Source organism: Nelumbo lutea, chromosome 2 (assembly GCF_056320005.1).
Source record: "Nelumbo lutea isolate HS-2025 chromosome 2, American lotus-T2T, whole genome shotgun sequence".
In the NCBI taxonomy this organism is placed as follows: domain Eukaryota; kingdom Viridiplantae; phylum Streptophyta; class Magnoliopsida; order Proteales; family Nelumbonaceae; genus Nelumbo; species Nelumbo lutea.
This window is the reverse complement of record NC_142685.1, coordinates 57,935,225-57,962,238: the sequence shown is the minus strand read 5'-3', so window position 1 is coordinate 57,962,238 and position 27,014 is coordinate 57,935,225. Positions and strand designations below refer to the sequence as shown.

The 27,014-nt window shown below is 37.7% G+C and overlaps 1 protein-coding gene across 4 annotated transcripts; it reads left to right on the top strand.

Moving 5' to 3' along the window:
- The first annotated feature begins 15,816 nt into the window (after nucleotides 1-15,816).
- On the top strand, nucleotides 15,817-26,511 carry LOC148870935 (actin protein 2/3 complex subunit-like protein). Of its 4 annotated transcripts, XR_016107662.1 has the most exons (15): nucleotides 15,864-16,119; nucleotides 16,355-16,439; nucleotides 16,516-16,696; nucleotides 16,776-16,838; nucleotides 16,946-17,051; nucleotides 18,573-18,677; nucleotides 18,764-18,840; nucleotides 18,975-19,104; nucleotides 19,569-19,641; nucleotides 19,883-20,074; nucleotides 23,257-23,377; nucleotides 24,967-25,191; nucleotides 25,266-25,326; nucleotides 25,698-25,753; nucleotides 26,012-26,511. XR_016107662.1 is itself a non-coding variant. In XM_088971952.1 (14 exons), the coding sequence occupies exons 1-13, from the start codon at nucleotides 16,056-16,058 to the stop codon at nucleotides 25,323-25,325; spliced, it is 1,482 nt and encodes a 493-aa protein (XP_088828078.1). In that variant the 5' UTR covers nucleotides 15,864-16,055; the 3' UTR covers nucleotide 25,326; nucleotides 26,012-26,511. The 4 variants fall into 4 exon arrangements, 2 of the variants coding, with proteins under 2 accessions (XP_088828079.1, XP_088828078.1); XR_016107663.1 differs by lacking the exon at nucleotides 16,355-16,439 and having other exon boundaries at nucleotides 15,837-16,119; XM_088971952.1 differs by lacking the exon at nucleotides 25,698-25,753.
- Nucleotides 26,512-27,014: the final 503 nt, after the last annotated feature.

Here is a 27,014-nt window from a genome sequence, read left to right as displayed (position 1 = left end):
TGCAATTGGATAATGAGAATCCACAACAAAGAAGCCCACGACTGCGTTTAATATTTAAGAATGCAAAATACGTGGTTTATCTACGTGGGCTTTGCTTTGCTTTGCTTTCCACAGGAAGCAAAGCAGGGATGCATTGCCTCCAGCCGGGGGAAGATGAATCTCAAAAGGGGTGGCTGAAAGACTGGTGAAAGCAAACCCAATCCTATCCTGTGGTGAGAAGACCGTGTGTGAGGACCAGATGCTTGGCATCTTGTCAAGGGGGGCCCACTATCTCATCCAGAGCATCAAATCTAAACCCCTAGAGAAAGTTTGTCCTCAATTTATGGGGCCCCACGAAGTTTTTTGCGGGTTTTTCCTCTCTTTCTTCTTTGTACACATCCATCCAAATTCAACTTGGCCATTGGCAATTGGCAATTCGCATGGAGGTCAAATGTGTGGGACCATGTGGGCCCCACCACCTGAGGCCCAACGGGAGTTGATAAACAAAAAAAAAAAAAAAGTGTGATTTGAAGCCATACCATACGAGCCACGTAATATGGACTGGGATTTGGATCCTATTTTACGTGGACTTTCCCCTTGAAGCCCAACCCATTATCCAATTATGAGGAGAATGGGCCAGATGTGAATCTATGTAGGTTGGAACTGGGCTTACATGTAGAGTGGTTTTCTAATTTATTGCCCAAACGGTTCCCATGCAACTGTCTTCTTGCCCAAACGAGGTTCTGATCTTTGTTAATGATTTTTAACCGTTTTTAATTTTATTTTTATTTTTATTTCTTCAACTGGGGCAAACTGATCCATTTAGGCCGGACAGTTAAATCACTAATGCAGAAATTTGTGGCCAAAGCCATGGTTTTTAAAAACAAACCGGTGACTGAACTGATCAGGGGTCCCGGTTATCAGTTTGAACAGTTCGATCGTTCGATTCAAACGGTTTGCCCATTTTAACAAAAAGATAAAAAAGTTAAAAAACGTTCGAACAGTTAATCGGCCGATTCAACGGTTTACTAATCAAAATCAACACTTTTGGAGAAAAAGTGATTTTAGGGGAAAACGGAACCGGTCAAGTGACCAGTTCCTGGTTTTTTCCACTCCGACCATCTGGTCCGATCCGATTTTGAAAACCATGGCCAAAGCAGTTCTGATTTCAATTCGGTTTTTAAAACATTGATTTAAATCCTCTGAAACTGTCAGATGAAGTTTATTTTATTTCATTTCACTTGGATTTATTTATAAAAGATAAAGCAAGAACGGGAATGAAGGATTTTCTTTCTATTTGTCCAGTCCCATATGTTTAGAAATATATCTGAAACAATACTGTACTGGATGTGAATGATAAAATATAGAAAATGAAAGAAAAGAAAGAGACCATTTGCGTCCAACTCAAGCTTCTTTATCATTTTTTCACACGTTTTATTGGCAACCAAAGAGAGCTTTAACGCTTTCAGAACTTTTCAAAAGAAAGAAAACAAGGTCGAATGGTCGATGATAACAATAATAGCAATGGCTCAACTACTAAATAACTAGGTTTTTATGTTTGGGTTCATTCAGCGTTAATAAAGTTTTGACTTATTTGATTAGTGTAAAGAAAATTAAATCGTTTTTATTTTATTTTTAGGAAAAAATAAACATAAATTCATGAAATATCCAAAATGGCCCTCGAAATAGAGACGGTAAGGCCCAGTTTGGGTTGAACACAAATATAAATATGTACAATGAAAATACAAGATTTAAGAATACTATATACAACATTTTTTACATAATGTATTTGTATCTGTACTCTTCCCAAACACAGCCTACGGAGAAAATAGGAATGTGTCAATATCAATATCATGTGGCACCCATATGGCTGATACAATATTGGGAGAATGATGAATCAGCCCAGATCAGAATTTTATAGCTTCAAAGTACAGGGAGAATGCATCCTGATCATAAATTGATGCCAAATTCATGGACAGGATGTGGTTTACAGGGGGAGAGAACTAGTAGTAGGGAGCTGGAATTCAGAATTCTGCATCCTGTGTATTTGTACTTCTCCATACAATATTTCACCCTTGTTTTCTATATTTTGAATTACATAATGAATTCAACTACGATGTATTCAGCTGTATGTGAAATTCGAATCTCAACCATTTTAATTTAAAGTCTGATTACTTTACATTGGTTCAAGTTTCAAAAAAATGTTCCATCAATCAATGTTTTGCTGCAAAGTGCAACTGATGCACATTTGAGGGGATTTTGTAGTAGAGACAAAGTAGGGTGCAGGTGAGATGCAGTGGCCATACTATACCACGGAGAGCTTGCAGTTCCATAGGTTGATCCCGCACCTTTTTTAGGGTAATGCTGAGTGACCATCTCAACACTAGGTCATTGCATAAATTTACCCTTCAATTATAGGGGTGCCACAAGGTAGATAGAGATCACCGACATTATCTGAGCCTAAATCCTTGTCTCAATTATAGAGGGTCAACTTCATTTTGTTCAATGTCATATCTATTATTAAATTATGAACACTAATATCATTTATTATTACTTCCCCAAGATAGATAGATAGAGTTGATTTTCAAACAAAAAAAAAAAACAAAAGAAAGAATGATGGATGGAGATAATGAAACATATAGAACTGTGGCATGGATGGATGTGTCAACAGGGGCAAATGGAGCAAGAGAAGATAAAAGAGAATATTGAGGCAATTTGGCACATTATAATAGAGCAGGTGCCAGCCCAATGTGTTGTTGGCAGATGCAAAGATGAAAGAGCACATGAGGCTGAGGTATACTCCCACTAGGATGAACTTCATTCCTTTGTGACAATTAATAGTGGCTTTTACATCATAAAGTGCACAATTACACATGTCATTTGATTAAAGCTGTCTTGCTTTCCATCATGCTTGGTTTACCCTTTAATTTGAACATCTTTTTCTTTTTTTTCCATTGGACTTTCCCACCTCATCAAACCCATCTACAGGATGCCTTGGCTTAGGGCTTTCAATGAATCAGATTTTGACTTCCTGAATTGAAACACGCACTAATTTGTGCCAATCCATGCTCTATATGGTCTAAGTATTAGATCCAAAAAGAAATCAGGGCCAATGACCTAATAGTTGAGATAATCACCCTAAAGAGGGGACATTGGATGAAACCCACAAACTATATGCTTTGATGTCCCAAAAACAAAAACTCTGCAAGATGCCACGTGTATAGAGTTTTTTGTTTTCAGAAGATCCGTGTTCACCCTATATAGTCCCATGCACCAACTGATGGTGGGTCAGTTGGAAAATTCTTCTGTTACTGATTGTAAAAAGAGGTCTGGTGTGCAATGTGCATCCTGCTCTGTCCCCACCCTTAACTATCCTCAATTGTGTACTATGCAATATGAAAATAATGTCCTTGTGGATACTATCCTCAGTTGTGTAATATGCAGTAAGAGAGATGTTCCTAATGTACAGTGGGATGTGTTTGTAAGGTCAATGTGAGGCATCATGTGTGAGGAATAGATCCAGTCTCCTTTGATATATATATTTACATGATCAATTAGTAACAAGATAAAATATATAATCTACAATGAGGAGTTCCGATGGGGCCATGGAGCTCCCCACAAAGCACATCCCACGCGTGCAGCATATTCTCCTATATATGCAAACATCTCCCCATGACAAATACAAAAGATGTTTTGGAGGATATAATGTAAGGAGCATGTGGTCTGGCACATACTTTGTAGTGTGAAGAGATATTCCCAATACATTGGGGAATGTACCATGGGCCATAAATAGGATGCACTCTGTGGGGAGTCCATTATGGTGACGGGATCTGCTCCTCACAAATGGGCACTTCACATGTACATTCACTGTGCATTGGGAATATCTCCCGTGAATAATAACAAATAAATACGAGAGATGTTCCCAATGTATGATAGGATGTATGTGTGAGGCACCTGTGAGGTGCTAGGTATGAGGAGCATATCCGGTCTCAATTCTACAACGAGGAGAGGACTTCAAAAGATATAAAGTGACAGTTATGCAAATAAACAAGAAGTCCTCAACAAATGCAGAGAATGCTGGTTTTAGATCCACCAAACTACCAAAGTCCTCAACAAATGGAAACTCATGTCCCAAAGCCCTCACCCATGCTACTACAAGGGAGCGCGGATCTGTTATCCACAAAGGCTATCCACATGTACCCACAAGACACTAGAACTGCATATTGGAAACATCTCCCCTGAAATATGTAGTTATAGTGTGGGTGGCACTATGCTAGAGTACCCCGAATTATGCTTAATATGACTAAAAATTTAAGTGTACATATTTATTTGAATCCAATTTCAAATACAATGTGGGTAAGTCCGGGTTTGAGCTAGCTTTAGGCCATGTTTGAGAGTATTTAAAAATAAGTATTTATTTGGGTCATTAAGCACTTATTGGTATTTAAAAAATAAGCCTGGAATAGGTGTTTATTTTAAAAATAATAGGCTTTTTTTAAGCCCAAAATTTCCAGCTTTTTTTTTAGTTTTTATACAATGAGCACGCATTCAACTTTTCTTTTCCAAAATTATCCCTAGTTGAATTTTAAAATACCACTTATAAAATTATCCCTAGTTGAATTTTATAAAAATACTTTTATGAAAATACTTTACGAAAATATTTATAAAAATACGTTTATGAAAACACTTTTATAAAAGCATTTATAACTCAACATTCTTTAAATGCATATGCTTATATCTACGGAAGAAAAGCATGATTCATATGCACATGTTTGTAACTTTGGTGTTATATATCAAAATAGAATGACCAAGAATTAACTTCGAGATCTGAACCAATATATCTTAGTTAAATATACACAATACTGTAATTGAAACCAACTTTTTTTTTTTTTTTATTATTATTATTATTATATAATGCGAGTATTGTAAGATTGAATCATATTGGATGAAATTGGGATGGAGGATGGATTCATATTTGGTTTAATTGTAAAAGAATGGAATTTGGTTTGTTTTTATTTTATCAATCCAAACATGGCTTTTGGACAAATTGATACCATTTGTTAAATTTGTGAAGTCTGCTTGCTTTCGCTTAAATGGTGTGTAATTATTTCAGACCCAGCATGCAATTTTGTGGGCTTGGGCTTGTTACTTAGGCCGAGACCAGTGTGGAAGATTTCAAATGCCTTACATACATGTGGGTCAGGTTAATTGATCAACCAGCACTTACCCCACCCCTATTGGGTCAATTGGAATGGTCTTAGGCTAATTCATTGGCATTGAGCGGGGTGGGTTCATGTTGACATTGCATGAGGTCAGGTTCAGGTTGAGCCAAACCCGTAACAAACCCGACCCATTAACATTTCTTCATGTATTTATGTTTTTTTTTTAGGGAGGGGTGGGTGAGGGATTTTCATGTAGATTAAAATATGCATACACTACTTGACAAATTATAAGTCAGTTCATTCTTAGATCTTATTCACATGTAAAAAAAAAAAAAAACCTTATCAATTAAACATCATCAACACTAAGATTTCTCTTCCATTACCATGTTTCAAACCTTGGTTACCCATTCTGCAAAGCTTTGTATGCATATTTTGGTTACTCTATTGTTTTCATCAACATTGCCTAAGCACATCTTCATAATTCATACTTTATATAAACTATTAAAATATACGTTTATTGTATATGTATATTCATTTTCTTTAAGGGAAGGAAAGACATCATATTAAAAAGGCATTGATCAAACACAACCCTCCCCACTCTCCAATGATTTTGATGAAAATCCGCCTGATTGATCACTACTGTTATGTTGCGTTATGATGCTAGTTGATTGGTTGTAAATTTTTTTAGTATCATATCTTTCCAACATCATAACCAAACATTTTCTTTAATGATTTTGTATATTATTAAGATATATATGAATTCCCCTAATATAACCATTTGTATCTTAAATTAATTTGTCTAACATATCATGATACATATCTCAATTTTTGCCTCTTGATACTCTTTTGCATTTCCAATTGAACCTTGACCTTGATGATACCTAATGCAATAATTTACATTATTTAAAAATAAATAAATATAAAACTGTAATTTCTCCAATCTTTCGCTATCCATTCATTTGATGAGAACCCACCAGTTTACATCTGTTCCACCCTGACCCTGAGACTTGCATCGTTGTTCAGGGGCTGTAGTCATTCCTATTTAAGGTTGTCGCTCTGAAGTAGAGGTGGTCATGGATTAGGTTAAGCTTATAACATATTCTAACCCTGGTTCAGCTCGGCCAAACCAGTGCCCAATTATAGGACTATGATTACATGTTGATTTAGATTTTGAAATGCCTTCAATTTCATATTTTGAAAATTGTAGATTTAAATGCATGTATTTAGATTTAAACGCGTGATTTAAATTGAGGAAAAAAAGTAAAAATATGAAAAGAACATTTAAAAGATTTAGATATGTTGACTTTTATTGTAATTTTTAAATATCTCATTAAATTTAAAATTAAAATATTTGCCTATCTGGGCAATTACTATTTGCACTGACGATACTATTAAAATAATCCAACTTTAATGGTACTATAGGCATAATACGTATGGACCCAGGCCCAACTTAGGCCCCATTTTTTGTGTCTTTCCATGTGGTCTTTCGGCTGTTTACAAACTAGATAGACTGTACCACGATTTTTTTTTCTGTTTGGTTTGTAACAAATTTAACTGCCAAAAGTCAATGCATCAAAAAGATGCAAGAAGTCCATTTTGGATTGATTTTGGGAAGCTCCAAATAGAGTTTTTCGCGTCTTTCTAGCTTTATTCTTGCACAAAAATACACGAAAAGACGTGTAGTAGCCAAACTAGCTAGCTTCAGGCTTCTCAAATCTTCATGCAAAAGCTCAATGCTTCTTTTAACCGTCAGAACTACCAGAAGATCTTCTTCAAAAAACTTGCTAAATGACTCCTTAGATGTTGGACCTGAGATGATCTCAAAAAATCTTAGGCCTAAATACAAAATCTAGCCCCAACTTCAGGATTTCTGGACCAGGTTGAAAATGATTACCCATACTCTGAAGTCAAGGCATGGGTTGGTTCGCATTACATGATCCATACTTGTATCATAGGTGTTATCTTTTTTTTTTTTTTTTTGAAAAGAATAGAAATGTACTACACACAATGGGGGGTAGTACGTTCCCAAAAGTCAACAGAACAAATAAGAAGATGAGAAGGGGGAGGAGATGAAGTGCTGAAATCTAAAGAAGAATAAGAAAAGAGAGCCTCATGAGCAAGCCAATCAATTGTCTGATTTGCTTCTCTAAAACATATTGATACTGACAACCTCCTTTAATCAAATCTCTCCTCCGCAAGTAATTTGAGAAAATACCTTTGACCTTCCAAGGAATATCCACCTTCCTTTGAGGCAGGAGATGACAAGAGGCGAATCACCCTCAATGATGATAGGAAACTCCCTATAATTTGTGGCTTGGATGTGAGCTTCATATGCAACCCATGCTTCAGCCCCGTTGATAGAGCATGTACCAAGTTTATAAGCTTTGACCACAAGTACCTTACCGAGATGGTCATGGACTATAATGGCCATTGAACATTTTTCGTTGCTATTGCGAGAGGCATCAAAATTTATTTTAATATAGCCCTATTTTGGAGCATTCCAACTAATTTGTTTCCAAATCTTGCGGGATGTGGTAGAGGTACTAAATTTGATCCCATCAAAAATTTCCATAAACATATTGAGAGCTCTATCTAAAATTATTGCAATGGGAGTAGTAACCTCATTAAAGGTTTTGGAGTTCCTATTTTCCAAACAACCTAGAGAACAAAAGCTAGATTTTCCTTTATGAATAGAGTTTTGTTTTATTTATTTTGTGAACCAATCACTTGGATTTTCATTTTCGTTTGGGCCCTCCAAATGTGTGTTAACTTAAGCCAAACTTGCTTTGTGTGATCACAACTTTTAAAAATATGTTCAGTATTTTCCTCAAACCCACAAAAACTACAAGAGCCATCAATGTTGTATCATCTTTTTCTCAAATGGCTTTTAGTAGACAGCCTATTATTAAATAGAAGAAATAAAAACAATTTAATCTTTGGAGGGCATTTCAATTTCCAAATGTTATTCAGTCAATTAAAGTTGCCAATTGGGTTTGAAATAGAGGAACATTTAAGCAAATAAGTTGTTTTATCGAGAATATCCCCTTAAGATTACACCCCCAAACCCTTCTATCCTCCATGTATTTAGGGGCAATATGAATAGTCTTAATGTCTTGCAAACATTTTCAGAGACCTCAACTTTAACTTTGCCCTCCTTCTAACAATCCCTCTCAAAATCAATCATTTCTGCTACTTTTTTATGATTCAAAGCTTTAGTTAGAGGTTTGTCATATATCCAATTATCCAACAAAAAATTAATAGTGATTTCATCACCCACTTGCCAATGAGAACCCATTTTAATGAGATCTCTAGCAAGGATAATGCCTCTCTAGGCCCAAGAGATTCTGTTTTTTTTTTTTTTTATTTTGGTGTTCACAAAGTTTGCCTTCTTAAACATTTACTCTTAATAACTTTTACCCATAAATTATTTTCCTCATTCAGTATCCTCCACCCTAACTTAGCCAAATTGACCTCATTGACCCAATGGAGTCTTCTTATTCCCATACATCTCCACCTTTTGTGAGTGCAGATTTTTTCCCAATTCATCAAGTGGAGAGTTTTCTTACCATTAGTATTGTCCCAAGAAAATCTCATTGAATTTCATCCAACTCATTTATAGAATTTTTAGGGATTTTAAGGGAACTCGTTATATATTGAGGCATCATGTTTTTTGTTGAATTAATGAGGGTTAATCTACTCGTGGTTGATGGAGAATGTTTTTTCAATTTGCCAATTTATTCATCATTTTCTCTTTGATATGAGTAAATGTGTTCTTTGAAACTCTTCTTATGATAATGGGGGCCCCTGAATAAGAATTAGATTTAGCCTTCAAAGGGATTCCGAGCATTTTAGAGAGCATCTTCTAGTATCTATGAGGAGTATTCTTTGAGAAACAAATTGCAGATTCGTTAAAATCTGGACATTGGCTTGAGGCCTTTGCATAATTTGTAATGATTTCCTTAATTTTCATGCATGCAAGAATGGTGGTATTTGCAAAAATGAAGCGGCCATTTGCAAATTGCAAGATGGGAATCTGTGGACCCTCTTTCGAGATTCTGCAATCAAATTGTTTTTCATTATCCATTGCTTCTTTTTCCAGCACATAGAACAAAGATGTAAGGAGATAGATGGTTTCTTTGCCTAATACCTCTACTAGGTTTAAATTCATCTATTGGACTCCCATTAATTAAAATCTTATAGGAGACCATTTTTATACACTCCATAACCCATGCAATCCATTTTTCATGAAAGCCAAATTTTTTTAGAGCATTCTCAATAAACTCTCATTCCAATTTGTCATAGGCCTTCTCCATATCAATTTTGTAGGCCATAATCCCTGATTTTAGTATGTATCATCTCATGCACAATAAGGATATTATCATTTATTTGTCTGTTTGGCACAAAGTCACTCTGATAAGGGGATATAATTTTGTTTAGGAGATGTTTAATCTTATTGACAATGATTTTAGTAATGATTTTATAAATGACATTATAAAGATTGATAGACCCGTAATCATTCATAGTTTTAGGGTTCTTGTTTTTTGGGATAAGAGTGATAAAAGTTTGGTTCAAAATCCTAGATAATTTTATGCTATGGAAGAAAGCTTTAACTACATGGCACACCGAATCTCTTATAATATTCTAGATTTTTGTTGAAAAATAAAACATTTAAGCCATCTAGGCGTGGAGCCTTGAGATCCTTCATGGATTCAAGAGCCTCACGAATCTCAACATTTGTAACATCTCTATATATTTGATCATTTTGTTCCTCAGTAACACATTGGTCAATTTCATTTATGAAATCTTTGATTCCACAAATACCCTATGATTTGAACCTTTGCCTGTATTTTTCTATGAAGTGAGATGTAATTCCTGGTTGGTCATTGATCCAGTTGCCCTCATCATTTTTTACTTTAATAATTCTATTTCGATATTTTCTAATAGTAGTCATTGTATGAAAGAACTTATTGTTCCTGTCTCCCAAATAGATCCAGTCAATTCTTGCTCTTTGAGCCCAATAAGCCTCATCACTTTCCAACAATTTATCAAGTTGTTTTTGAAGAGCATTTTCATGATTTAAGAAGGTGATATTATTTGGATATTCAGAAATGTCTTTCTGAATTTGATTCAATCTATTAACTAGTTTTTTATTTTTTTCGAAGGTGTTGCCGAAATGTTCTTTGCTCCACTTTTTTAGCTTTTTTGCAAGGTTGTTTCTCCTTTTAATAAATCTGATAGCCTAAGATCCTATTTACCTCAATATTCCAACCTCTACCAACAACCTTACAAATGTTTGGGTCCCTACACCACATAGCTTCGGATTTGAAAGGTTTGGGACCCAAAAAATTCATCAAACTTGTATGTATTAAAATGGGGGAATGATCTGAAGCCAAGGAGGGTAGGTTATAGAGAGAAGCATTTGGGAATAAAATTCTCCAATCTTCATTCACAAAGACCTAGTCAATTCTTTCCCAAATATTCTTATTTTTCCAAGTGAACTGATTACCCTTCATTTCAAGCTCCATAAGATTGCAATCATTCAAAAATTGATTAAAATTTCGAATTTGACTAGGTAGAGGCTCTCTTCCACCTAACTTATTTTCAACTGATTTGAATTTGTTAAAATCTCCAATAAAACACCATGGTTATCCATATTAAGCTTGGGCCTACTTGGCCATGATTACACCTACAAGGCTAGACTATAGAAGGAAAATATTTCATGTTCAAATGTTCAAATATTATTAAGGCTGCGTTTTGGAATCGGTGTAAAACATCATCTGTGTGAGAGTACATCGCTGGTGTTTTATACCAAACTATGCGAAAGTGACCATTACATTTTAAAAAGCATGATGAGAAAAGTGTAAATTTTAACATATAGTATTTACATCGATAACCAATGTAAACTTTATGTTTTATGAGGTTTTACATTGGTTCATGACATAAATCTCCACTCCATCCAAACACTGATAAATTCAAACTGAACTGGAGTTTTACATCGATATTCATTTACATTCAATTCAAATGCTGACAAATCTAAATTATAATTAGACAGCTTGTGCTTCGAGGTCATAATGCTTAACCCTTAAACTTTGTTTCACCACAAAGGCCCCTTCCAAACTTTTAGGTTATGGCACTTTGCCCCTAACTTGCTACTGGGTTAATTATAAACAAAATTATTAAATTGCCATGTCAAGATTCCATGGATAATTAGAAAAATGCCAAAATGATGAGAATGACAATGATAAAGCATAGTTTGTTCTTGAAGGCATTTATGAATCAATCAATCATTAGGGATGGCAACTTATATATATATATATATATATATATATACATATGATAGTGTTCATATTATATATCAAAATATATTTAAAATATTATTTAAATTTATTTTTTTTCATTTTAAGTAAATTTATTTCTCGTGAATATGTTGTTAAAAAATTTCAAGAATTTGAGTCCCCTATAAGGAGCCCATCTCCATAAGGGATCAAGGATGGAAGATAACTTTTATCCCTATTAGAAATTGGGATCAAAATCAATGCTGGAATTAGGGAATATTATCCCTACCCTAAACCTACACCATTGCATTTCCTATCAATCATCCTCAAGGTGTTAAGGTGAAACCCATCTAAATAAATTCAAGAAAATATGAGATTTAGGACCTTATAAAAAATTGACTAAAAGGGGAAAATGGTGTCTTAAAAAAAGGATAGTTTAGGGTTGTAGAAATAAAGAATATTGTATTAGCTGATGGAATGCTAATGGAAGGTGATGAGAGCAGATTTGGCCCTCCAGTGGAATTGTGACATGTGGCACCTCATGCCAACTAAGTATGGCCTCTTGGCAGCTCGCCTTAAGCAGCTTGCCACAGGCAGTTCGCCTTAAGTAGCTTGCCACAGGCAACTCGCCATAAGCACCTAGCCACAGTCAACTCGTCATAGGCAGCTCGCCACAGGCAACTTGCCATAGGCAGCTAGCCACAGGTAGCTCGCCATAAGTAGCTAGCCACAGGCAGCTCGCCATAGGCAGCTCACCATAAGCAGCTTGCCACAGGCAACTCACCATAGGCAGCTTGCCACAGGCAGCTCGCCATAGGTAGCTCGCCACAGGCAGCTCCCCATAGGTAGTTCGCCACAGGCGGCGAGCCACAGGCAGCTCGCCATAGGCAGCTCACCACAGGCAGCTCACCCTCATAGCTTGGCAACTTAGACAACTCGGCATTACATAGGCAGCTCGCCACTTGTAGGGTAGCTCGATACAGGAGTAGTTTGACGTATCGCAGGAAGATCTCCTGCCTGACGACCTGCCTAGACACCGACCCGCCAATTGACACGGGCGCCGACTTGACAACCTGGCCCAGACACCGACCCGCCGACTGACACAGACGCTGACCTGACCCAGGCACCGACCCACCGACTGACACAGACGCCGCCCTGACAACCTGGCCCAGGCGCCGACCTAGCCGCCTGACACAAGCGCCAGCATGATGACCTTGAGGAGTTCACCACCGTACCCCGATTCTGACGGGATGTGACGAGTCTTACCGTTTGGAGGCTTTTCACCCACCTAACCCGCGAGGACTCCAGTATATAAAGACCTCACCCCCCAAAGGGGAAGAGGATGGAAAAAATGGAGGTAATCCCTGCTCTCTAGCTCTCTCGTTTCTCCAATATCATCTTCAAATCTCTCTACAATCAGAGTGCTAACTTATGCGTCAGAGAGCCCCCGCCGGGAAAATACCCCCGGGTCCTCTGATTCAGTTCTCGCAGGTCCCTCAGCTCCCGCTGCCTACAAAGAGGATGGAAAAAATGGAGGTCCCTCAGCTCCCGCCGCCTACAAAGAGGAGGAAAAGATGGAGTTCTCACAGGTCCCTCAGCTCCCACTGCCTACAAAGGAAAGAAGACCACCTCATGCAGAGGGCAGTCGGGAGTTCGCCACCAGATAGCTCTCCACCAGGAAGTTCGCCACCAGGGAGCTCGCGACCAGGCAGTTCGCCACCAGGGAGCTCGCCACCAAGTAGCTCATCACCAAGGCACGTCACCATTGGGTCAAATAACGATGTACTTAGCCAGAAAAAATTTACATCACAAAACATTGGTACGTGACCAGAAACGGTTACATCAATTGGTGCCGTCTGTGAGAACACGCTACAAAAAGCTAAGTTCTCATCTTACAAAAGCTAAGTTCTCTTCTCCCAGAAAGCTAAATCCTCACTTTTTAGAAATCAAAGCTATCGCTTTATAGTTTACATCTTTTATGAACTCAAAGACTATGCAGGGAGCTAACAGAATAAGTAGCTCCACCAATCTTACTTTCAATTCAGATAATGCCTCATCGGTCCTCTTTGCAAGGTCCCCCTACAAAGATGAGCTCTTTGTGGCTTCCGCGGGAGTTGGCGGCCAACTGACTACATAGGCATCCTTATCAGTCAAGCCTTCCAAGGCTCCCGTGTGAGCTGGCGACCTAAAGTTGGTAGTGCTGCCCCCGAAGGTCGAGCTCTTAGTACCTTCTTGTAGGAGTGGGTGACCGGCATTACGAAACTGATGCAGCACAATCATAGCTCGACACCTCACAAGTAAAGCCTATGGGCCACATTACTACTTAAGACCCGGTCACCTCTCCGGCACGGGCAAAGTAAAAAAAGAGTAGACTACGAATCACTCCCAAAGCCTACGGGCCACATTATTACTTAAGACCCAGTCACCTCTTCGACACGGGCAAAGTAAAAAAAGAGTAGACTATGAGTCACTCCCAAAGCCTATGGGCCACATTACTACTTAAGACCCGACCGCCTCTCCAGCACAGGAAAAACTCAAAGAAGAGTAGACTACGAGTCACTCCCAACTGAGTTACTCTCAACTCGGGAGTGGGGGGCAATTGATGAGGGCAGATTTGGCCCTCTAATGGAATTGTGACATGTGGCACCTCATGCCAACTAAGTATGGCTTCTTGGCAGCTCGCCATAGGCAGCTCGCCACAGGCAGCTTGCCACAAGCAGCTCGCCATAGGCAACGCCATAAGCAGCTTGCCGCAGGCAGCTTGCCATAGGCAACGCCATAAGCAGCTTGCAACAGGCAGCTCGCCATAAGCAGCTCCCCACAGGTAGTTCGCCATAGGCGGCTAGCCATAGGCAGCTCCCCACAGGTAGTTCGCCATAGGCGGCTAACCATAGGCAGCTCACCCTCATAGCCTGGCAACTTAGACAACTCGGCATTGCATAGGCAGCTCGCCACTTGTAGGGTAGCTCGGTACAGGAGTAGTTTGATGTATCGCAGGAAGATCTCCTGCCTGACAACATGGCCCAGACACCGACCCGCCGACTGACGCAGATGCCGACCTGACCCAGGCACTGACCCGCCGACTGACATAGATGTTGCCTTGACAACCTGGCCCAGGCGTCGACCTGGCCGCCTGACACAAGCGCCAGCATGATGACCTCGAGGAGTTCACCACCGTACCCCGATTCTGACGGGATGTGTCTTACCGTTTGGAGGCTTTTCACCCACCTAACGCGCGAGGACTCCAGTAAATAAAGACCTCACCCCGGGTCCTCTGATTCAGTTCTCGCAGGTCCCTCAGCTCCCACCGCCTACAAAGAGGAGGAAAAGATGGAGTTCTCGCAGGTCCCTCAGCTCCCACTGCCTACAAAGGAAAGAAGACCACCTCATGCAGAGGGTAGTCGGGTTGCGCTGCACCAGGGAGCTCCACCATTCTCTAACTCACAGGCCGCCTAGTAGGGAGTTCGCCACCAGGTAGCTCTCCACCAGGGAGCTCGCCACCAGACAATTTGCCACCAGGCAGTTCGCCACCAGGCAGTTCGCCACCAAGTAGCTCATCACCAAGGCACGTCACCACCGGGTCAAATAACGAGGTACTTAGCCAAAAAAAATTTACATCACAAAACATTGGTACGCGACCAGAAACAGTTACATCAGAAGGGGTAAGGGGGATTAAAGTGTTGATTCAAAAGTGGAGGTATTTTTTGCAAAAAACAAAATGAGATAGGGGAGCTAAGTATCAAGATCCCCTAAGTACATGGTTGTCTATAATTCTCTCAAAAAGGGGAAAGAAATTCCCGATCAGTACCCTGTATTTTGGCTTGAGTGACAATTTGGTCCCTAAACTTTAAAATGCAACAATTTAGTACCCAAACTTTCAAAATGTGACAATCCAGTACCCGAACTTTCAAAATGTGACAATCCAATACCTATCGTTAACTAGTCCGTTAAGTGACATTTGAAAAGTCAAAAAATGCCATTTGAATGCCATCTAATTCTCTTTATCAATTATGACTATTCACAAATAAATTCAAATCGACCGACCCGGCCAGACCCAACCCGATTTGATCGATTTTTCTTCATCATTGGTGGATTTTAGGTTGGAAAGATGGGTAAACTGATAATTCAGTTCGGTTTCAATCTTCACACATGAAAATCAAAACTGAACCGAATTATCTATAAATATATTCTCACTAAAATATTATATATAATATGTATATTTCAGTTTTAAATGTATTTCCAATAAATATATTCTCACTGAAATATTATATATAATATGTATATTTCAGTTTTAAATATATTTCTAGAAAATATATTCTAAAATATTATTTTTAATATATATATATATATATATATATATATAAAGCTGAAATATATATTTCGAAAATATCAAAAATGTCACTGAAGCCAAAATACAGGTATACTGATCACGAAATTTCCCTAGTTTGAAAAAAGGAGAAGAGTTTCCGGCCATACGGCCCATACCGCGTTTAGTTTTGGCGGTTCCCTCACTCTCACAGAAACTTTGAAAGAAGTTGCACAGTCGCACTATCGTCGAACAGTTCAGAGTTCAGACATCAGAATTGAAAGCGTTATACAGTAGCGTAAGGAGCACGAGAGAGAGTGAGTGAGAGAATGGATGCCCCCCTTGATTTCGAGAACGAAGACCCGCTTTTCATCTCCACAGCTCCCACAAAGAAAAGGTCCGTAAAACCCTAATTTCTTGTTCCTGTTATTTACGTTTCCTATTCGAAAACACAAATTGGGTAGGACTTCTTCGTGTGTTTCCATTAATTTCGTATATGGGTTCTCAATGAACTTAGAGTTCCATTGCTGGAGCGCATCCTATGTACTTTAACAAGTCGTTAGTTGTTGAGAATTTTAGTAACTGAACGGTTGCCTAGTTCTTGGAGTGATGATAGTTTTCAGCGTTTTTAGGGAGGACAAACAGTTACAAGTTCAGCTATTTTAAGCCCCCTTGTACGGGAAGCAATGCGCAATGGGCTAACCCCCCCTCATTTTGGTAATACCACATAATGCTGAACATGCTTACTGGTTTTGGACAATACAACATAACCTACCATTTTTCTTTTTTCCAGGAAGAAGGTTATTGGTTTGGATGATCTTCTTCAGGATTTCTACAAGGAGCAAAGTAAGAATATTGAGGAGTCAAAACGGAGGACTTCCCGTAAATGTTACAATTCAGACGATGACGATGACACGGTTCAGAAAAACAAAGAGGCTTCGCTGTCCAGGTGTTTCAGAGAGTGCGAAAAGACGGTAAAATGAACAAATTTATTGAATTTTTGCCACTTGAACTATTTGCATATTGCATACTCACTGACTGACTCTTTTATAGATGCAAGACGTAAGCAACGAGGATGAGTTCCCTCTATGGGGTCTACCGGTTTTCGGAAACCAGGTTTGTACCCAACATTTCTTATCTCTCTGCTTTTACAGCATTTTGAGGTCTTTGCTAGAAGTCCTTATAATAGGAATAACAGGTATACTACCTTTCATGAATTGCAGAAGGCAACTCCACCGCTTGTTTTTTCTGAGCTTGGTAGATGCAAGCTTCTGGAGTCTTTCATGAATAGCAAACAGAATTCGTTTCTGGAACTGAGTGCTGAGAAAGGTGTTGCTTTTGGCTTGTTCATTTTGCATTTATCTTTCTCACATATGTACTTCTTGTTAGTATCCTTCGCATTATCTTGCTTTGATTCCTTTTTTTTTTTCATAAGAGATTTCGAATATCCATATCCGTTATGTGAACGTGCATGCAAGGGCGATTGGTGAATATCTAGGCAAGAACATGCTATGCTTCTTCTGACTCAGCAGACTGGTGCTTATTATTGTGTCCATGAACTAACAAGCTGTAGGTTTTACTGAATCTAAGAATCAAGGTAGAATTTGACTTTTACTGGCCAATATGGTTAGCCTATGTTCCAGCAATATAAATACATGCTTTGGAGAGCCACTGCATTAAAGACTCGTATAAGCTGTGGTAAGTGAAAACAATGTAGTGGCTCTGGAGGTGTTAAACAACCCATATTAGATTTCTCTTCATTGAGATAACTGAGTTCTTTCATCTTAATTTCTTCTCCCAGTATTTTTCTCAATTGATATTTATAATGGTTTTGCAAATTGAGAGTTTTAGGTCTTTTCTTTTTTTTTTCATTATTTTCGCTTGAACAGTGTTTTAAAACGCGGAGGCGTGATGCGAGGCGTTCCACTACCTAGAGGCATGAGGCGTAATTCAGAACGCAAGAGGCGTAAGCCTCCCGAATACAAGGAGGCTTACGCCTCCTTAAGAGGAGGGGGGTTATGAGGAGGATGAAAAGGAAGGGGGGATCTCATTTTTTCTTTATTTTTAATAAAAATCTTTTATATTAAGAAGAACAAAGATGCATAACAGTAGTTCAAAGGGGGGTCTTGTCGAAATGAACCGAAGGGACAGGGGCCAAACCATTTTCTTTCCCTTTATCTTTTCTTCCCTTCCCTTACTTTTCTTTTCTTTCCTTTTCTCTTTTTTTCTTCTCTTTCCTTTCCTTTTCTTTCCCTTTCTTTTCTTTTCCTTTCCTTTCCTTTTTTTCTTTTTTCTTTTTTCTTTTTTTTTTCTGTATTTTCATATCAGATGTGCATGAGGTGCAAGAGGCATATGCCTCTAGCATGCCTCAGAGGTGTCAGCGCCTCTGGCATACGCCTCAAGGCGTTTTGGGAGCGCCTCCAGGCGTACGCCTCCCACGCCTTTTAAAACACTGCACTTGAACAGTCCTCAATATGATTTACTGGCACTTTCCACTTGATATATTGATTTAGTTTGAATTTTGATTTCTGGTGCCTCAAACTTTTTAGTGACCTTTAAGCTATAAAACTAATTTTTGCCTCATTCTAGTGCTAACATGTACTGGTGCATTTCACTATGCATATGATTTCTGGATCTTGAGTTCTTTATTGCCTTCTTATATATTTCACTCTGAAATCATATTTATTACTGTACTGGATCCTTTTTCTTTGGAGGATATAATGCTCAATTGTTCTAACCAATGTATCAAGTTGCACGAACCGAAATTCTCTTATAAATTTAGTTTGGTAGATTAAGAGCATCACATCAGTAAATATATTATGAACAACACCTGCTATCTTGTTCTTGCAGAGGAAACACTTCTTCAAAGATTATTGATAAATGGTTGGATTTCAAAGTTAGTTTTTGTGTCTGGAGACGTGGAAGCATTCATAGCAATTTGGGCCTTTAATCTAAGTTAGTCTTTTTGTCCTCTCCATGTTTCCATATGGTTTCTTATGTTTTGTCCTATACTTATTTATTTATTTTTTTGGTTTTATTAGTGTTGTATTCATCAAGTGAAGAACTGAGGTCTTCTGCATGTGACTTTTGGTGCTCCATTCTTCCATCCAAAAATGAGGTAATATTGATTTTTATTGTTCTACAGATAATTTGAGTAAGAGTTCAGTTCAAGTCTGAGAAGTTTGACTTTATCATTCTTTATTGTTTTCCAACTCTCCTTGCCACAGTTTAATTTTCATAACTTTTATTCAGGTTGATCCACCATCCATTAGGATTGACTGGTTTCCTAGTGCTGCTGAACTGAAAAAGGCGCTTGAAATATACGGATATGTATTGGATTCCTCAATTGATATTTCATCCCTTTCAGATATGGCTCATGGTGGTGAGTTCCTTTTCCTTTTCAGTCTCTATAGATGAGGTGGAAGATGGCACTGTAATGTGCAAATCCACTTTAGATGATTCACTAATTGGAATTGGAAAGTGGTATCCAATTCTTAAAACTGGTTCTGTAAAATTAGCAATATTTTCAGTTGCACTGTTCATGTGTTGCACAGTTTTATTGTCATGTTACTGCTTTAGATGGTAAGGTCATTTATCTGATACAAATAGGCATGCTTGTTTAATAATAATATATTATTGGGGACAAGTAGGCATCCAATTCTTAAAACTTGTTTAATATCTGATACAAGTAGGCATGCTTGTTTAATAATCAGTATGGATCAATTGCTAACAATAATTTCCTAAGCTTCATGTACGTAAAGTTATCTTGATTGTGCTCAGTGTGTTGTCTCAATTTTGTGTAGCAGTGGTGTCATTCAACATATTGAACTAAGATCTTCATTTCAGATTCTGGTTCTAAAGGTCCACCTCAAAATATTAGATATTGGATCAAATTTCTTCTTGCTTGTTTGCGAATCAGGTATGTTTGACTGGAACTGTTCTTCTGGAGAAGCCATGCATTTAGTGGTAAAAAGACAGTGGCCTTAAATTTGGTTAATTGATAGTATTCAGTATCTTCATAAAAAAATGGTATACAATATCAAAATGTGTTTTGTACATTGATGATGGCTTGAATAGTTATTTGCATCTTTAAATGGATTTGGACATGTTCTACTTCTGTTTCTTTTCATGTTAACCTGGTCATCTGTGTTTTGTTCCAGAGGTACAGGGTCTATCTTCTCAACTTCAGAGGCACAAGAGTTTCTTTGTATTATTATCTGCCTATTCTTAGACCGCCGTCTTCAAGGCTTATCATTACTTTTGTATGATTGCATGCAATCAATTATTAGTTTCTTTGAAGACAAAGATTGGAAAAGCAGTTGCGAGAAAACAGCAGAAGCTCTAGCTTACAGGTTATTGCGTGCAACTATTCAAATATTCAATTGATTTGCTTCTTGGGGTCCATGTTTGCATATACTAATATACTTAGAGACAGTGAATATTTGGGTTTAACCAACCTGATATTGCCCTACAGGGAACTTGAGAATTTTCTGAACACGTGCAGTCATCAGTTTTTAATGCTGTTAGTTTCAATAAGTACTGCCTGGGATTCTTTAGTTAGGTGCATTGTGTTAAGCTGATAAATTTTTGGGAATCTGGAAGCTATTGGTGAGATGGTCATAAAACTAGAACTTAGGGGAATAATATAAATAGCTCAAGAATCAATCTGTAAACTGATTCTGCTGGCATGTCATTTATGCAACTGACCAAGAATTTAATTTTTATTTTGTCCTAAAAAGGATCAAACCACCAAGAAATGCTTCAAGTTATGACTAACTACATAAATCATGCCAATTGGAGGTGGAAGGGAACTCAAAAGTAATCATTTCTTGGGCAAGATGTAATAGAAACATTCCTTGGACTCTCAAGAATTCTTATAGGGAAGTAGAAAGGATTGCAAGAGATTTGGGTGCTGAATTCAAGTGGGCTAGGAGTGCAAATGGGCTAGCTGACTCCCTTTCTAAACAAGGGGTAGCAAGGCAGCAATTGTTTTGGGCATCTCTGTAACATAGTGACGTTATTGGGGATGATGTTATGGTCATCAAATTAAATTTGTACTGTTTTTTCACTATCAATATAATCAAAGCTTTATCAATAAAAAAAGCTTCCTACATAAATCATCACTGGACATATAATCTTTGATGTACACAAGTCATCAAGAAGCTTATCTCTACATCTGATGCCAACTCATAGGTGCTACAGAAAGCTGCTCTAAATGTTGGTATTGACATCTAAACCAGACTAACCATTCTCTTGACCATTAAAGTGATTGGATCTTGAGTGTCCATCAATATTCAGTTTAAGATACTACTTGGATCTTTAGTTTTGTTAACAACACTCAAGCAACTCACCGGATGCCAATGCATGACATTTATTTTGCTGTTTTCGACCTTAATTATCTATTTTCTGTTGTTATCTTCAAATTCCCCACTTTGTCCATTCCTTCAAATACCATGCTATTTCAAACCAAATTTTCCATATGGTGATGCTTGGGTCAGTATCAGTCAGACAAATTGCAGATGTTGAGTTTTCTATTAACATCAAAATTGGTTCGCATCTAAACAATGCAACATGAACAAGGATATTTGCTTAGGTAGTTAGGTCAAAGCCTACAAAACTAAATTTGTTACTATGGAGGAGATTTCAATCTGCAGGTATTTTAACATGTACAAATTTGGATGGAAGATGGTAATCTTGGTCAAAACAATTGTGTTCCGAACTTTTTTCAATCATATGTTTACAGAAAGATTCCCCTGAAAAACAGACAGCCTCATCTCTAATTCTTTTGGAAAAGTGGTGTTTTGGACTGCTTCTGTAAATGGTCTCCAAACTAGGGAGTTTGGAGCCCAGCTGAATTTGAGAGATCTCTTTGAGCTGTAATGTAATCGGGTTCTTGGGCCAGCCTTCTTTCCGGGGGCCTGTTTGTATCTTTCTCTATATTCCCAATAAAATTACCTTACCTTTTTCAAAAAAAAAAATCCCCTGAAAACACTGTCATGCAGATTAGAAACACACAGAGAAAGTTGGTCTCATAGGCAATAAGATCCTTCTGATCCTTAGAAATTTATCCATAATATAAAATAATGCTAGATATTTCTAGTCATTGGAAATAACTTTTGAACTTGATCTGCTAAAATCAAAGTTCTTTGTGTTATGGCCTGGTTATGTCTGATCTGTTGTCAGATACAGTCTTTCTGTAAAATACATTAACTACAATGGAATGCAACTACCAGACTATTAATGGGGCTGGAGGAAATACTTAGGGTCTGTTTGGTCCACATCCAGGATTGGAGTTGGAATCCCCAGGAGTCATAATCGGAATCACCTGATGCTTGTTCGGTTCAGTCAGAAATTGGAATCAGATTCTGATTGTTACTGTTTGGTCCAACTAGACGCCGGAATCGGAATAAACCAACATTTTCAATAATGCCAGAAGAAGAAAGGAGATGGGAGGAAGAAGCCACCAGTGATATTAGCAGTGGTGACAACAACAAAGGGGAAGAAGAAGAGGGAGAGAAACAAGAGGGGGTGGAAGAAGAGAGAAGAGGGGAGAAAGAAGAGGAAGAAAAGGAAGAGGAGGGGGGATACAAGTGAAGGATAGCAGGCCAGAAACCAGTCTTACCTCACCGGAGATGGTCGTTGGCTGCTAAGTTGTATGAAGGCCTATGAAATGCTAAGGCCTTTGGTTGAATAGGGCTTTGGATCGAAATGGGGGCCTTTTTGTCAAAAAAAAAAGAGAGGGGAATGGCAATTGCATTCCTGGGGAGGGGGTGGGGCAGGAATGGCCATTCCCCCATGTGGGGGAATCCCATTCCGATCAACCAAACGGTTGGAATTGGAATGGTTCATTCTGATTCCGATTCTAGGTGCCTATTCTCACAAACCAAATGTACCCATAAGTTTTCTGAGATAGTTCTTTTTGGTCTTCTTTCTTGCTGTACTTGTAAGGAATTGGGTCACACCAAAGGATACCTCTTGCCAATGACGTGGGCGTTGTACCATCCATTTCCATCTCCTTCTTTGCTTTATGTAGGTGTGGATAGAAAGAAGTAATCACATATTTGACAGAGTTAGCTCCTCTTCTGATGTGATTGTTGGAAGGATTGACTTGCTGGTCTTCAATTTTGAAGGATTGGCATTTGATCATTTTAGGCATCAATTGAAGGAAATACTCCTTAACTCTTTTTTGGTTGCATCTGTATATATGTTTGTTCTTGGTTTTGTCTCATTAACCATATACTGAATGAAGTTGTTATTCTGAGGATTCACCCCCTTTCTGTGATAATGTGATTACATATGATACGATACCTATCACAACTTATAAAAAAGAAAATGCTTGTTATGTATGCTAATAAATGAAAAAGTCTGTAATCTTGTGAATTGACAAATGTTTGCCAAGTGCAGTAGCCTGCATAACTTAATTTCCTTCGCTAGCGTATGTTTGGGGCTCATTATTGTGGAGTAGCAGTCATGATTATTATTATGTACTGGTGTTTTGGAGGTTTACTTACCTTGCTTGTGTTGATAAATGCAGAATGCCAAAAGACTTGAACTGCTTGAGAATTGTAGAGTGTATTTCAGGAGTTGACACCCGTAGCAAGCATCTCAGAAGTGAAATATCCTTTCAAATCCTTATAAATTGCTTTGATCCAAAGGTAGACTATTTTCTTTGCTGCAAAAATATGATTCTTGACTTAGCATGTTTGAATATTCTTTAGTGTCTCCATATATGGCTTTAACCATGCCAATCGAGTTAAGGTACTCAGGTACCTGTACAGTTCGGAGTTCTAACTGACAGGAGTGGCAAAAAGGTTAAAGATGCCTTTTCAAGGGTCTTTTTAATGATTTATATCTCAATAATCCGGGCACCTTGAGTTGCTTTTTTTTTTTATTTATTTTTTATTTTGATAAGCAACATGGATTTCATTAATTAATTAGAGATAAGAGATTGAGTACAAAGACTGGAAAAGTCCAGTCACCCATCAAGAATTCCAAGATAACTCAATTACAGATTTGCCCAAAAGAACTGCTCCCCATGAATCCCTTGTTTTGCCAAACAATCTGTCATCCCATTTGCTGTTCTCCTAAGTCCTAATCCAACTAAAACTAGTTCCCACTTCCTTGGCTAAAGACTGGATTTCCCTTGCAACATGCCTATAAGCCCAATCTCCTGGAATATTGCTGTTTAGCAAAGGGATGACCACCTTGGGGCCCCCCTCCACCTCCAAGTGTTGGAATCCCAGCTGCTTAGCTAATTGCAAGCCTAGTGACATTACCATTAATTCTGCTTTAATAGAACCATGAACTTCAATAGGTCCTGAAAATAAAGTTTTGGTTACTTCTGCTGCATCTCTAAAAACACCTCCAATTCCCAATGGACCTTGAGTTGCTAATTAAGTATCTACTATTGATGTAAACTCATCCTTGTACTTTCCTAAAATTAATGTATATTTTTGTTGCTTCTTTCCCATGCCTATTATATGGTCGAGGTTCATTGCAATACCTGGGCACAACCTTGAAATGACAGTATTTATCGGGTTATGGTTGTTTGTTCTAGGTATATTAGAATTCACAGGACTTTATGGTTTATGGCTGTTTGTTCTTTTTTATTCACTACCAAAAGAAAAACTAATAATTACTACCTTATTCTTAAACACTTGTCCTTCATTAGAAGCTACACAAGGAGAGATGCAATTCCAGCATTCTGTCACAATAAAACCATCTATTGTGTTGTCAAAGGTGCATATCATTGCATCTATAAGCATTTTGAGCATTCTTCATGAAGACTAATGTTTTAGGTTTTGAAAATTTTGGACCATTCGTCTGTGATGATTTTTTTTTTAATTTAGGTATTTCAGGAAAGAAATTGATAAAATTTTGATCATTTTGTTATTATGTGTAAATATTTTATAGTGTTATTTATTTATTTATATGATTTTGATTACACTCAAAAATTTTTGTTGAAATAAATGGCCAAACTTTTGACTGAAACAAACCGGCCTGATATATTTCATAAATCATGTTGGTGGCTTTGTCTAAAATTTCAAGAAATTTCAATGTCATTTAAAACCACGATGATGACTTTGTATTACTTGCTTAACAAAATTTGATGATGAGGCATTTCTTTCAGCAAAGAAAATACTGGCCATTTCATGGCAGAAACCTGCCATGTTTGTCCTCAATTTTTGTTTCCATCTGTTATGGTAAATGCCTTTTTTAACACATATTTCCATTTTTTGTACAGGTTAAAGATATGGAAGAGATTCTTAAATTGCTCCTTTCAATCAATGTAAAGGACAAAAGTTGCGATCTTTTCAAGATGTATGTCTACTTGGTTCTCACAGAAAATTGGCTGTTCTCTGATAAGCTAGTAGAAGACAAGCCAGTGATTCTTGAAATGTGGGGGGTTTATCTTAGGAATTGTTCTTGCCAAATTACCAGCACAGATTTGAGGTCTTATGCATCAAAGGTGTGCAACTGTGTTCTGTTGTGATATACCATTTTGAATTCCATTCTAACAAATCTTACCTTATATCCTGCCAGGTCCGTAACAGGGCTTCTTATCTCCTACAGAGCACCATGCATAGAAGGGATTATGATTGAAGTATGTAACCCTTGTATCTTTAATGGATGATGATTTATTTAGAATATTGCTTCATGTGTGCTTTTCCATAAACTAATGAAATGGGGAAAAATAAGCAATTTGTTTTAAGTGTTTTTTTGCTCAACGTAATTTCTGATTGGGTACCTATCTAAAAAAGCTCCTGATTGGGCTCTTATTTGTTCCCTCCCCTTCTATTTAATATTGTCTTTTCTCTTACTTGTCCATAAAATGAAAGACTAAAACATAAACAGTATATTTACACTATCAGTTTCCTCCCTTTCAGCCTGTAGAGTTGTAGAATTGATAGTCAACTGCATTTTATGAAGAATGTATGCCATCCATTCGTTCATGTTTTTCTTTTTGCCTTGTAGAAATGAGGAAAAGGCCTTGGATTACTATGATGTGAGTAGGTTTCTGGGTATACATGGTACTGTCCTAATCCAGTAGGTCTAGCCATTTAATATGGTCATACCTTTTTTTTAGAATGATGTGTAAAAATCATGAATTATTGCTCAAAAGTAGTTCAACTGGATAGTCTGGAGATGGTGAGTTTGAAGCGTTGTCATCCCTACATATTGTAGAACTTGGTTTCAATTGTATGCTATCCAGTTTTAAAATAAATGTTTTCTTGGTCTGTATTTTTGGAATATGCAGAACATCTTATAATTCCATGTCCATTTAACAGCACCGCAGGTGCAGGAAAGTGCAGCTCAAGTGAATGAAATCAGTCAAGACTATAATTGTCTATGGACGGCTTTGGGTGCAGTTTGATCTAGGAAGTTATGCAACAGAGAAGGAAGTTCTCAAACAGAAGTCATTGAGAAATTGAACTGTGAACCTTGCTGGGTATGGAAGCTTAAAAATGAAATGGGCCTTCTGCTCCGAAAGAATGTTGGACTCTATACCCCTAGTGCCACAAAATGAAATTGTCCCTCTCTGTAATTTCTACGTATTTTCTGGACATGTACAAAGCTTTTATGTATTTTGCCTTTTGATTATAATGTCTTTTCCATTTTGATAACTTTTTTTTTTTGGGAAAGTAAGTTTTGACCTTCTGAAAAGCGTCTGTTCTGCTTCAGATTGTAAAGAAATACAGGCCTTGTTTTTTTCATTATCCAGTCTACTGTAATGACATCTATCTGTTAGCATTGTTTTACTTAATACATGTCACTCATGGTTCTCTGACTTGCAGCCCCTGTTTACCCTGTTTCACATTTGTTAAGTTGGTCCTTTGCCAAACTTAAGTGGCCTTCACCCTGTATTTAGGCTGTGTTTAAAATCAGTGTAAATCAAGATCGATGTAAAATTTTACACCATTTCGATTTTGTTGGTGTTTGGAAGGAGTGTAAATGAAGATCGATATAAAACTTCGCTCTGGTTTAGATTTGTTGGCGTTTGGATGGAGTGGAGTTTTACATCGTGAATTGATGTAAAACCTCATCAAGCATAAAGTTTTACATCGATTATTGATGTAAAATTTTACTTTTTTTTTTTATCATGGTTTTTAAAATATAATGGTCACCTATTATATGGTTCAGTGTAAAATGCCATCAGTGTATTTTTACATTGATGACGTTTTACACCGGATACAAACGAAGCCTTAAGTAGGTTAACAAAGGATGCTCGACTTTCTACTAAACTGAAATTATGCCTGAATTCTGCTCATCAATGCAACTATCTGTAGGGGT